Source organism: Protopterus annectens, chromosome 15.part0, assembly GCF_019279795.1.
Source record: "Protopterus annectens isolate FY-2018-M chromosome 15.part0, PAN1.0, whole genome shotgun sequence".
NCBI classification, from domain to species: domain Eukaryota; kingdom Metazoa; phylum Chordata; order Ceratodontiformes; family Protopteridae; genus Protopterus; species Protopterus annectens.
The window spans coordinates 388,068,459-388,082,322 of NC_056749.1; the positions used below are offsets into that span (position 1 = coordinate 388,068,459).

Consider the following 13,864-nt stretch of genomic DNA (forward strand, 5'->3'; position numbering starts at 1 on the left):
CTACAGTTAATAAAGTAAAATGCTTCTCAAACAACTTTCCTACCAGTTCCGAATGTTAATTGAGTTTTATATTCATTTATATTTGGTTTGTGTGCACTACCACTAGAATTTGTCTTTCTTCTGAGGTGACAACTCAAGAATTAGTAGAAATGATAAAATAGGCTGTGCCACACACTTGTATATGGAAACATTAATTATGTTCTTCTGCCATTATTACCTCTTCATTCAGCCTCTGGCATATCTTAGCTTTATTTTGTATACATTTTAGGCATTGGAAGCTCTTCATGTCTGTCACTACAATGAAATGGAGTTCTCAACCGTTCGGATGGACTGGATATTCTTTAAATAGAATAGATGTGGTCCAGTTTCGGAACTTAGTAATGCTGTAGAAGCATAACCAGGAAATATCTTGCTAAAATAATTAAGACACACCTTTCATTGCTGCTGATTTGCAAATATTAAGGCAGGAAACAATGGCTAATGGTTAAAGTTAGCAAAGGCAGATAGCAGTTAATCAGTAATAGGGAGCTGTCATAAAATGTATGAGAGAAATGAATTTTGATCTTTGGTCTGCAGTGACCAACAAAAAAGGAGAAGTAAAATCCGGCAGCTTTATTTGACAAGGAACACATGCTTTCAGTGTTTTGATTCCCTTGTCTATTTCACAATGTTCTCAGCAAAGACTTTCCTGGCTATTTTTACGGTGTTTGCGTCAAGTCTGCCATATGGTTCTTCTGCAAATGATAGTAAGGCATTTTACAAATATCTTACTTTGTACCGTTTGTAAAGTGATGAGTTTAGCTAAGTCTTAGAAATATGGTGTTATGGATTCGTGTAAGTGTTTTGGTGGAGATTTTACTACAAAGTCTAAATGATAAATGAGCGTATATTTAACTCCAGGTGAATGTATACATAACATGTTTATTTTCTGCTTTCCTTTTGTTGACTGGCTTAGCAATTCTTTACAGTACTCAGAGCTGGAATCTGTAAAATAAGGTCTTGAGGTAAACATTTAGCATTTTTACAAAACTTACACTATTAAATGCTGACTTGCGTGCCGACAGCAGCACTGTGGGGCAAATTGTTTCTTGCACAACAAATTAACAAATAGCAAAAACAGTAAATATTGGTATGTACTTCATTCCAAAGCAATTGTCTGATTGTTGGAAATTAATTTAGAAAACAAAACAGTTGCAAGTAACTGCACAAATCATCTGAGTTATGGTTTAACTGACACCTGATGTCTTGTATAGCAGAGCTGAGATTTGACCCCTGGTTTCATGAATCAGGTAGTAACAGGGACATATTATAGCTTCTTTTGCGGCAGATGGTGTTTTTGCATGATGATAATTGATCACACACTTTAATTAGACAGTTTGCAGGATCCTCCCAGGGAAGGATTGCATTTTAGTACATGTTAGATTTGAACAAGAAAGCAAACAGCAGTAAAGAGCTTATTGTTTTCTTGGAAGCTCTGTGATGATGATCTTTGCTTCATCTTACCACAAGGAATGGTAATTAAAAAATAAATGCTATGCAACATAAAAACTTTATTTATTTCAAGTATATAACAAAAATGAGTTTCTCCAAAATGTGAAGTTCATAGACTAAATATCAGCAGCAGTTTCTCTGCATGGAAGTTATCCATTAAGCTAGAGTTTTGTTTAATTTAGTTAAATTTAATTTTACTGAGTGTGTAACAGAGCTAATGCTGTATCTCTTGATCAGTATTAATCATTGCTAAATGGAAAGTCAAAAAATATTTTGCAAACAAATATGTACTTAATCTTTTTTGTTTTTTTACTAATACTTTACAAACATATATATACACACACACACACACACACACATGGGTGAGGCAATAATATAACGAAAAGTTGAAACCTCAGAAGAGAGAATCACAGAACACTGAATGAATAATAAGAACAAATCAGGTGGGCCTTACTCATGGGTGCCAACCCAAACCCTAACCGTAACTATACACATTACAGTACTAAAAACTCTTTCTCTAAAAGTACCTCTACACAAGAGAAAAGGACGGAGAACACACATGACACAAACATACACAACAGTGAATCCTACCCCCTTACATAACCCTTACTGTAACGCTAACCCATGAAAACTTGCACACACTCACCAGCTGTTATAACAAAGGTCTTGCACATCATCACAACCACCACTTTTCATTCAAATACTAATTTTCCTGCATACTCTTACTTACCTTCATTCAACCTTACATGGTTCACACAAATGAACATGTACTCATTTCTGCATTCTCTCGCTCTCTTTTACACTCTCAAAAACTTTTAAAACAAATGAGTATTCAGATTTTTTGAGTTACAGCCGGGTGAGGTATATACCACCTACTCCATCAGATCGTACTTCAGTGGATCCCTAGTTTTTCATAGCACCTCAGTACATTAAATAATACTGATCATGCTTTTCTGTACTTGATATGAAAATTCTTGAGACTCTACCTCCAGAAATTAGCAATATCTGACTGTCTGATCTGAATCTTTCAGCAATATCTAACTAGATGCCAGCAAGCTGTAAAATGGCAATAAAACTCTCTTCAGTACTGCTGGTAACCTTAGCAGTTCCACAAGGATCTATTCAGGGCATTTTCCTTTTATTATCTTTACCAATAATCTTCATACTGCCACCATACCTGCCTCTGTAGGTCAATATACAGATGATTCCACCCTAATTTGTGCTACCCTAACACTACAAAAACTCCAAGAAATCACGCATCAATCATTTAATGCTGTGGAATCTTGGCTAAACAATGCACAAGTTATACTTAACCCTACCAAAACAAAACTCATGCTCTTCTATCCAACTAGAGCTGCTGACGCCCACCCACCATTCAATATCTGATCATTAAACCATACAATTATTTAACAAAATTACTTGGACTGGTCATTGACCATAATATAAAATTCAACGTACACATATCACAGACCATAAAAAAGTTCACAAAACACTATTAATCCTGTACAATCAACAGTTTCTAAATAATTCTTCAAAGGCCACTATAGCAAGAAGCCATCTTATCTCTACTCCTCACAATTTGTTGCAAACATTAAAAAAATCTGACCTAGCAAAACTTGAAACTTGCTATAATAAAATTGCAAAGTTTGCCACAGTAACACATTTCAGATCCCATCATTGTTTGGTTTTAAAACAACTATCCTGGCTTTAATTACCAAATCTACTTCCTTATAATCAACTCACCTTTGCCCATCAAATACTAAATCTGCCAGAAAAAATACCAGTACTTCAAAATCTGCTAATACACTACTCCAATAACAGGGTATTACATTCCAGTAATAAATCCTTCCTAAATATATCCAAACCTAACAATGCAGCTGAAGTTTCCCTTTACTCCATATGCATAGCCAAAACTTCGACTTCCTGCCATTAAATATCAGAACTACTAACACTTCCAACTTTAAAAAACTTCTGAAATCACACCTATCGAATCATGGACCTGCTCTTGTACAAACCCTGGTTAGGAAGTAGATGTCTTAAGGCAGCTAAAGGAACACAACCTATTATCTTTGTATTTGAGCAGTATACACATACTAAGCATATGTATACTTGCTTGTTTTCTACCTACAGATAATGTACTGCTATTCTTTTTAGCTTTGTCCCCGAACCTCTGCTGAAAAAGGACATTTTGTCCAGTCGGACTTTCCCAGTACACAAATGTAAAATAAATTAGACAACGAAATTACAGAATTCAACTCCAAATTAGTTTGATACCTAAAAGAAAAAAAGGCAAGCAGATTGTAAATGTTTCCTTCCGTCCTATTGCTAAAGTGCTATTATTGTTGGCTACTAATACTGAACCCTAAAGCTTTACTACAGTTCTAGTTATGAATTATTGTAATCAGTGACTATATTTGATAGCAGTTACAGTTAGTTTTAGTATAAATACATCAGCTGAACTGGATTTCTAAAGGAATGATATAAAGGCAACTTTCAGTTTTAGGTTAACTACATTTTCTAAAATGAGGCACACTGTTTAGTTTCCTAATCTGGCCTTAATCTTAATAAGTGGAAGATGTCATATATCTTTGTGGTACAGTCACAGATTTCTGATATAATTTCCCAGGGAAGTTGCTCTGGAAACAAACCTATCTTACATGAATGGCAGTGAACAGCAGACATGATTGAACAGACTTCACTCATCTCATGTGAGTTGGGGAGGGCAAGCTGTAGCAATATTTGCCTTCTATGTGGCACATGATTAATAGTATATATAGGTGCTGGACAAATGGCATGGATGTTACATAATTGTATTACATTGAATTATTCAGCCACACTGCATGTTCACACAGAAAATTCAATGCTTGTTTTACCAGGAAAATGTGTGGATCTATAGGGGTGGACAATACAGAACTGGACAGGATAATACTGAACAATCTCTTCATGCAATGTGCTTCACACAAGGCTGATAAGGCTTCCAGTCCACAGCAATAGATGTCCGTTCATCTTCCTTAGTTCCCGACAAATATGGAAGGGTATTTCTGACAGTTGGGTAGTCACTGGCTGTGTTGGCTTCTCTTGAAAAGGTACAGAAATTTACAGAACTCCAAGAATGGCTAGTCTCTACACTATGTAATGTCCTAGAAATGAAAAGTAAACATTTCAAACATTTAAATATCTGCTGGAAAGTCCCACAATATTTTGCCTGGAAAACAGGTCAGATATTTATAAAGGTGTTCCGAGCCCACAGCTAGAATGAGGGATATAATTAGTGTATGTGTGTCATTCTCAGAAATTTTAATTTGTTCAAGACTTTTCTTTATGGATGCTAACACTGTATACGTCTAGCACATAACGTGGATGGTCACTATTTTACCCTAAGCAAGGTTGGCTAGTTGCCTGTGAAGGAAGTTAGTTCGCTTCTTCTGTTCCCATATTTATAAATGTCCTTCTTGCAGTATTCCCCTAGAAAACCAAGCTGATTACTTTCTGTAAATGTATATAATTTGTAATATTTCTGTAACTATATCAAAGACAACAGGTATCTAAAAAGGAATTGTATGTGATCATACAAAATCGCCAAGTCTGATTAAACAAAACTTCTCCAATGCTATTTATCTAGCTTGTGCAGTGTCCAAGATATGCAGAGTTTGTTTTAAAAAATGTAAGCTTGGAAATGTTTGTATAATAGTAGACTTTTTATGCACTGAATGTGAATATTGTAAAGAAGAGTTTTTTTTAATTGCTCTTTCAAGTTTAACAGCATTTACTATTCACAAGACACTGCAATTTTTAAACTTCTGATTTTTCAACCTAATTTTTCAGAAGAAGTTTAGTAATCTCAAAATATATTTTTGACTGCTAGGGTGTCACTTTCTCCAGATTCTGAGTGTGAACAAGGTACCGTTTTGTTAAACAGGATATATTCAGTGGTAGGTTTAGTACAGCTGAGGAAGTGATTGTGTTGATTTCTTTCATTTAGCTGCTTTACAGTACCCAGTTTGGAAAGGCAGAGATGTGCAAGTCCTCCATGTAATCTAGTCATTGACTAGATTTTTTGAATGAAAACATTCCTAAAATGGTACTTACAATATTTACTATTTTACCCCTGCTATGACTCTGAATGAGATTATATACAGAACTGATGGTCTTCAAGGAGTGCAGATGTTTAAGAACTTTGTTTATACTTCTTGCCATGCTTGTCATATTTATTTTATTTTATTTGTTTGAATTTAATTACAGGGTTAGAGCACTGATCAAATCTGACCAATTTCATTCTCAGCCCTTGGGTCAAAAAACTGACCAGATGTACAAACTGACAAGGGTACAATAATATGTACATGGCAGTAAATCAGTACAATGGTAGAGTAATGGTTTGGCTACATAGTAAATCCAATGTATTAATTTACAATATGTACAGACATTTCAAAGCATTTGAGAAATTAATATTAAGACAAATTGAAGATGTAAAAAGATGCAGAGGATCTTAGTGGTTGAGTTAGAGCTGAGAAGAGATAAAGCAGACTTATGTGATGTGACATGAGGGGGTAATTGGTACATTCTACTTGATTAAATATGATTTTGTTAGAGAACAGAACTTGGAATAAGAGCACAAGTCTTTAATTTCAGATGGATGGGACTTCCACAGTTTAGTCCCAAGAATTTCTAATGCATTGTCTGAGGTATGCAGGATGTGTGCTTTAAGGCCCGAGTATTTCAAATTTCTTAGGTTGTATGTAGGGGTATATACTATTAGTTGCAATGCTAAATGGGGGACAGTATGTTCATATATGAGCCAGTTTCCCTTTCTAGTGTTATATAGTGGTGTTCATTTGTTGAGTAGTGCATAATAAATCTACATATTTTATTTTCTAGTGTTTGAATAGTGGGGACATTTTTAGTACAGATTGCTGATATAAGAGGGAGGTTGAATCTGAGTTCAGGATGTACGATTCCTTTCCCTATTGCAGATCCAGTAGAAAGAAAGTGGGGTGTTCCTTGTGTCCAGAGAAGTAGGGAATTAATTTAATTTTCTGTGTTTTCATATTCAAACACAGTTTTGGGGCTTTGTCTACTGTTTTTGGGCAGTCATATCATTCAGCATTGTCAGCCACAGCAAGCCACAATTAGCAGACTGTGCAAAATCACAATTACATCAGAAAACAGTCAGTTTACAGATCGCTACAATAGGAGCTCTGTTATCCTCTGAATTATGGTATTCCCTGAGAATTTCAGTTTTCCAGTTTTGTTTGGAAGCTACAAGCAGTACAGCTTCCTTTATGACTGAAGCAGTATACAGGGGTTCTACCTGCAACACAATCCTATTAATAATAACTGATTTCATCTGACTGGGTTCACACGGGCATTATTCTGTGAATCTGCAAATAATCATTTTCTTGTAAAATTGTGAATTATTTTTTTTAATTATTCTGAATGGTATTGCCTTTTTTGTTTTATTATCATTATTTTTATTTTGTATCAATTCTCCTTTTCTCAAATGACCTACTTAATCTAAATCTTAGATGAGGGAAGCCAGGCGAGGCAGAGAAACTGTAGATGGCAAGTACTCCATTCTAGGGGACACAAACATATGTGTGTAGACACACACACACACATTCACTCACATGTGGTACACATACATAAGGGCAGTTTGAGGTATTGACAGTTCATGTAAACATATCACCAACTCACTCACGAAAAACCCATACAAAGAACATAAAGTCTCCATACAGAGGGCACCCAATTGACTAAAAAAAGGAGAGGATCAAGCATTGTCAGGCAATCATGGTAACCACTGTAGCACACACATTAATGTAGAAATTATGCATGTATTTATTTAGTCATTCATTTGTTTATTGAATACACAATTGATTTGAGCTCTCTGATCTTTCTTCGCCACAGTGTAGGCCTTGCAGCAAAGATGGAAACATTTAAACATATAAATCAATGCACTTATTAAAGTAGTGCAGCAAGTGTTAAAAGCTTTGCTGGCTATACATTTATTTGGAATATTTATACAAATAATTCAGAAATATTTGATTGGTAAAGCTTAATATGTTTATAAATCATCAATTATGAAACTGGCACAGATGTTTGACTACTTTTAGATCAACACACTGTAGAAGTCCTACTTTTATTTCCACAGCCTCCTTTTGCCTGCTGTGCAACTTTGAGCAATTGACTTATCACTGTCTGGTCACCCCCTGAAAGGGGGCTATGTGTGTTTAGTGGGGACTCAGGTACCTAGGCAGTGTGACATTTCCCTATGGTGCATTTGGTTGGGGACACATGGCTGAAGTGACATTTAGCTGCAGAGAAATATGTGCTGGTTGCAAATTCCCTTTGGGAAAAGAGAAGAATGTGGTGCCATGGCCACAATTTCAATAACCAAATGCACGGGGAGAAAATAATGTCCGTGGCCCCCAAGGCAACATGAGACAGCAGGTAGTATAGCAGGCATCAGCAGCAGGCTGGCCAATGAGCATGTCAGTGGCAGTAAAAATGCAGTGCACAATGGACAGTGCCTTTATAATTGGTGTGTGTGTGGACCACTACTTCCTTCACAGTGTCTAGGGGAACATTACCTAAAATGCATACTGGAGCATAAATGTGACTACAGTAGCATGCAAGATTTTCTCCATGCCGTAGCACATGTAGTTACATAAGCATGTACAGTACACGGAGCACAACACTCATTACTTTTTCTGCCCCTGTGCCCTTGGTGATTAAAACTGAGGGTATGCCATTTTGTGCTTTTTTTTGTCCACAGGGAATTCGCAACAGCCATATTTCTCTGCAGCTGAATGTCACCTCAGCCATGCATCCCCAACCAAATGTACCACAGGGAGATGTCTCACTGCCTAGACACCTGAGCACATTTAAAGTACCACACACGATAAACCAGCAACTCCGTAGAAGGAAAATTTATTCAGAACACACACTTGAAAATCTCTAGCGCCTCGGCCAAAAGCCTTTAACAGAGTACTCTGTTCTGAATAAATTTTCCTTCTACGGAGTTGCTGGTTTATCGTGTGTGGTACTTCAAGTTTTCCTTGGTTGCTGTGGTTTTCTACCTGAGCACATTTAGTTGGCTTACTGGTTAACATATGTTTTTTTTCATTTATTTTTAATATAGCAGTGAGAATGCTGAATAACAAACTTAAGTTAAAAAGATAAAGGTATTAGTACATTATGAAAAGGGAGTCTTCCAGGAGACATGCCCAAGCTCGACAGCTAGCTAGCTCAGAGAGAGGCAGTGTTAGCATCTCTAGAGTAAAATTCAGATCTCCTCAGGAAGGACTAGAAGTAATGTAAGCTTGCAGTGTAAATGTTTCTTTTGCAGCCTATAAAAATTAAGATATTTAATTGCAGTCTCTTTATGGCACTGATTCATTTTTTATAGTGTATTTCTAATTCTTGCATAAACAAGACAATTCATGCTTGAGCTTATCAAAATTTCAGTATTTTAGATTTGTTTGTGATTAAAATTGAAAAATTAGTTTAAACAGCTGAAATAATGCAAGTAACAAAACAATAAAAGGAATAGGAAATGTACAAGAAGTACTTGCCAGCACATGTGTTTGTGTGCTTTGCAAGGTTCAGTTGGTTATGAACTATCTTTGTCTGTACTCCAGTTACCAGAAGAAATAATAATTAAATATTGTTTGTAGAATGTGAACAGCAAAAGGCAGAATACACAAAATTAACCCAAAAGACTTTTTTATGTTAGCGTTTTCGGCCAGTAATACCAGCCTTCCTCAGACATTCAAAAAACAGTCATATGACCACCCTTAAATACCATTCAGTTAGCACAATCAATTAACTCTTAAACACAACTTACTCATTATAATATAACTAAAATAAAGTTAAATTATTTTTAAAGACATATATAAAATGTAATGATATGTATTTATAAAAAAAAATTACAATCTTCCAAATATTTTTAATTTTAGCAAAGATACAACATCATTTAACCCAGGAAACACTGAAGCATTTAAAAACAAAATCCACCATAATTCACGTTGTTCAAGGAGAATATTCCATGGTCCCCCCCCTTAGGGTTTACCAATACCTGTTCTAAAACAACAAATTTAAATTTATGATTTGGAAATTCTTTTATGTGTTTCCCTAGGACACTTGTTTCTTTTAGTACTTGCATATCATATGTATGTTTATACACCAGTTGTTTGAGCTTACATTTAGTTTTTCCCACATAGTATGCTGCACAAGAACTATACTTAGCAGCATAAACCACGCCTTGTGTCTGACAAGAGTAGTGGCCAAAAACATACATATGGTTAAAGCATAAATCAAAATGGTCACACTCCAATATAAACTTACACTGAGTACACATTCCACATTTCCTCATCTTCCGCATAGATTGTGTATTTAATACAGACAAACTTTTACACCAATCCTTAAAATTATTATCATGCCTAAAAACAAACTTTGGGGTATTACCTATTTTTCTAATAATGTTTTATCTGTCCTTATAAAGGCCCAATTTTTATGAATAATATCCATCACGCATTTACTGTCCACATTAAATGTGGAAATAAACACATTATGTGCCTGTTGTACTCCATCAGTTAAATTGGCCTGTGATGTCATCAAATTGTGTGGTTCAATTCTTTGTATCATACCATCACTTTCCTTATAAAAATCTAAAAAGGAATACATATCTAAACCATTATTTCTTGAAACATTTGTACCATTAAAATATTGAGATAATAAAGGTTTATATTGGCCAGAAAGTCTCTTCCTACTTAGTTCAGATTTAACATCATTTATCATAGCCCCAGAATAGTCTCTATTAATAAGCATATTTTCTATAAAGTGACATTCATCAAGGAAATCGACCATATCTGTAACGCTTCTGGCCGCTCGTACCATCTGTCACTTAATAACAGCCCTTTTCACATGATATGGGTGATTACTAGAATAATGCAAATACTTATTTGAATAAGTTTTCTTCCTAAAAATTCCTGCTTTTAAACCTACATCAGATTTCATTAACATAACGTCCAAATATGCTATAGAAGTTGTACATATTTGATAAGTAAATTTTAAAAAATCCATAGTAGAATTAATAAATTCCACAAAGGCTAGTATCTCATCATCAGGACCTCCCCATGCAATGAACAAATCATCCAGGAAACGGACATACATTCTAACATACTTAAAAAAACTCACTATTAAATAAGTAATGTAATTCCCATACCAACATAACTTATAATTAAATACTCTATACCAGTTAGAGAAGATGAAGAATTATCTAGCATTACATTCTTGATGGAAAAGAGCATGAACCGAGTAGTACCTAAAATGAGAAGAAGTCCTGTGTTCCCGGTTACTGAGGCACAGAGTCAAAAACGTAGTGTGAAACCGTAGTGTGAAACTGACTACAGACAATACAATCTTCAAAAGAACAGCTGAATTATAAGTGCAGTGTAAGCATCCAACATTCTTAGTGTTCAGCGTTCCCTCTTAGTGCCTAATGTACCCCTATCTCCATCTGTCTCTCTCGCTGTCCTTTTTACTTCATTCACACTGGGGAAAGTTAAACACCTAGCCTAAATACATCTCAAGTGCAGAAGCCTTTTCTGAAAATTCAGATTAAAAAAACAAAAGACAATCAAATATGCACATCTAGTGAAAAATGTTAAATACAAATATCAGGGTAGTTTGGAAAAAAAATATTTTGCAATCATAATACATTCAAAGTCTTTCCATCAGTATTATAATATGATATAACAAATGCAGGACTTACATCTGTCTGTACATATTTTCAAATAACCTTACAAGTCTTAGAAACCAGGTGCACAGATTTAGCAGCAGTTTTGTTCAGCCAGATTTGAAGTTTTATGCGAGTACAAACAAGTACTTCTTTTTGTATGATCGTTTATTATGATCTTTGCAGAAATACGGGAAATTATGTTTATCTGTAAAATTAACAATATAAACACACTGTAATTTTCAACATATGCAAATTGCAGTAAAAATATCAGTGACAGTTTTCTTCAGCATCATTCTAAGGTTTCATTTTAATGCTGTATATTTTCATAATTCATAAGAAAATGCCGGCAACATCCTCATAAGGATCTTTCTGCACAGACATTGACAGTGTAACTTTGTCTTCCACCAAGACAGTTTACTAGATGTCTTGTAATAATATGTAATTTGTTTACTTATGACAATGGGTATCAAAATAGTCAATATGACCACCTTAGAGAAACAACATTATATAACTTTTGCTTCCACACTCTGTCCTTTCATATATTACCTGTCATTTGCTGAATGTGTATCACTGTAAGAGGCAACAAGTGTCAAACAAAAGTGAAAAGGTATGATAAGTGCTGAGTTAAGTGACCAAGATGAAATTGCCTTAACTTCTCTTCAGAGATCATTACTTCTATTTCCCTGACTGGGCTGGTTGTGTTCTGCACTATTAGCCTGTGCATAGAGTATATCAGCTATAGTCGTACCAATACAATATACATGAATATTTATAACCTTCCTAACAATTCCTAGGTAAACACCCTACCATACTGTTTGCTTCCATAGCTGCCCAGTCACTCTCTACCTCATGGTTTAGACATTCTGCAATAAAAATCCTCAAAGCATTATGCTCTTTATTTTAACATCTGATTTCCCCCACATGTATAACTTACCCCCGTGCTGTAGTTCCACAGGAGCAGTACAATACTCTAAAATCTTTAAATGAAGTTGCCACCTGTCAGACCATGCCTTCCATGTCCCTACTCTTTCCCAGCATACCCCTATCTGATACAGCCCACCACAGAACTTAGTGTGATAAGCAGAGAGAGAGAGAGTGGTACATTCTGCTTGCCCTGTGTGAGGTCAGAGACAAACATTAAATATGGCTGGGACCAGGAGCAACCCTTTCTTACTACCAGTCTTAGCAGATATCTAAACACTTTTTCACACATCTGCCCAATTTACTACCTACTACTGGACCTCTCATCTTTTCATGGAATCTGTGATGCGAGAGTGAGCCAACGGCATCCAGGTAAATGCAATCTACAGGACCAGCTCTGTCAATCTCTCTGGTAATGCAGTCAAAGAAGTGGATCAGGTTAGTCTGATAACATATATCTGTTGTCAATGCACACCAAAACTCAGTGAGCAGCTAATTTAAGCCTTCAGGACTGTCACATCATTGCATCATATATTGAAGTCAAGCTTACTTGCCCATTTTTCCCTAAGGTTCCCCTTCCACTGCATTAGCATATGGGCATGACTACTAAAATGCCTTGGGATAACTTCAAGGAATCTCTCCATGAGTTGTAATCAAAAAGTCAACATCTCAGTTCCTATACAGTGTATATTCAACTTCCCAGAACTTCCTGATGAGTACTTTCCTTTCTAATGCTTCCTCTACATGGTTATGCCCTCACTAATTAATACAGATTGTGATGCTGTAATCTTTAACCAAAGAGTAAAATTAAATTCAGTCATAAATAAATCATCCTTCCCAGATTTTCTCTGTGGAAGTTGTGATGCAATAAATGAAAAGTTTACCCTATGATATACTACATCTCATTTCATTGAGAGGCAGTGAATCAGCACCAAAATGTCTAAACCCAGACAGAGTTGCACTTCAGAGTAGCAGCACTTTGTGTAGCAAGCAAAACTTTTAAACTCTTAAATGTTCTTTTTGGCAGGGTAAAAGCCCCCTGAACCCCCACATTCCTAACATATATACACGTGTGTGTGTATTTATATATATATATATATATATATATATATATATATATATATACACACACACACACACACACACACACACATATATATATATATAGGTCTATATTAGATCACTGAACGCTTAAAAAAGCGAACAGTGATTAATCGACCCTATGTAAGTGAAAGCTTACAATGTTGAACTGTCAGAACAGCGATTCTCGCTGTTCCAACAAAAAAAAAATAAAAAACAAAACACTTTAAACATTACATTAAGTGGGGTACTTTGCCCCCACAACCCCCGATGTGGGGGGCTGTGCCCCTACTTAAATATACCAACTCCGAGACCGCACTACAGTGCCAAAAACGGCAAAGTAACGAAGCGGCCAAGCAAATTCTTTCCCAGGGAAAGAATTCACTTAAAAGCCACTTCTATATTTTGCCATTTCAGTCGAAAGAATGCATCTTCGGTCTTCTAATAGGAACCCTATATATATATATATATATATATATATATATATATATATATATATATGGGTCTACTTCAGAAGAATGAAAATCGAAGTTACAGACCCTTTTGTTTGTTTGTTTCTCAACCTTGGATTGAGGGGTAAAATCACTCCAGGGTTTAACAGTGTGCCAACTGACGTGGCTATGGCTATGGTCTCTA

General features: G+C 35.6%; 1 protein-coding gene across 1 annotated transcript in view; it reads left to right on the forward strand.

Annotated features, from left to right (window-relative positions):
* Nucleotides 1-584: 584 nt before the first annotated feature.
* LOC122789702 overlaps nt 585-13,864 on the forward strand; it is a 267,518-nt gene continuing 254,238 nt past the window's right edge. The window contains exon 1 of the mRNA XM_044057132.1: nt 585-746. Coding sequence (XP_043913067.1) covers nt 668-746 — 79 coding nt within the window. The 5' untranslated portion in view covers nt 585-667. The remainder of the gene's footprint in view (nt 747-13,864) is intronic.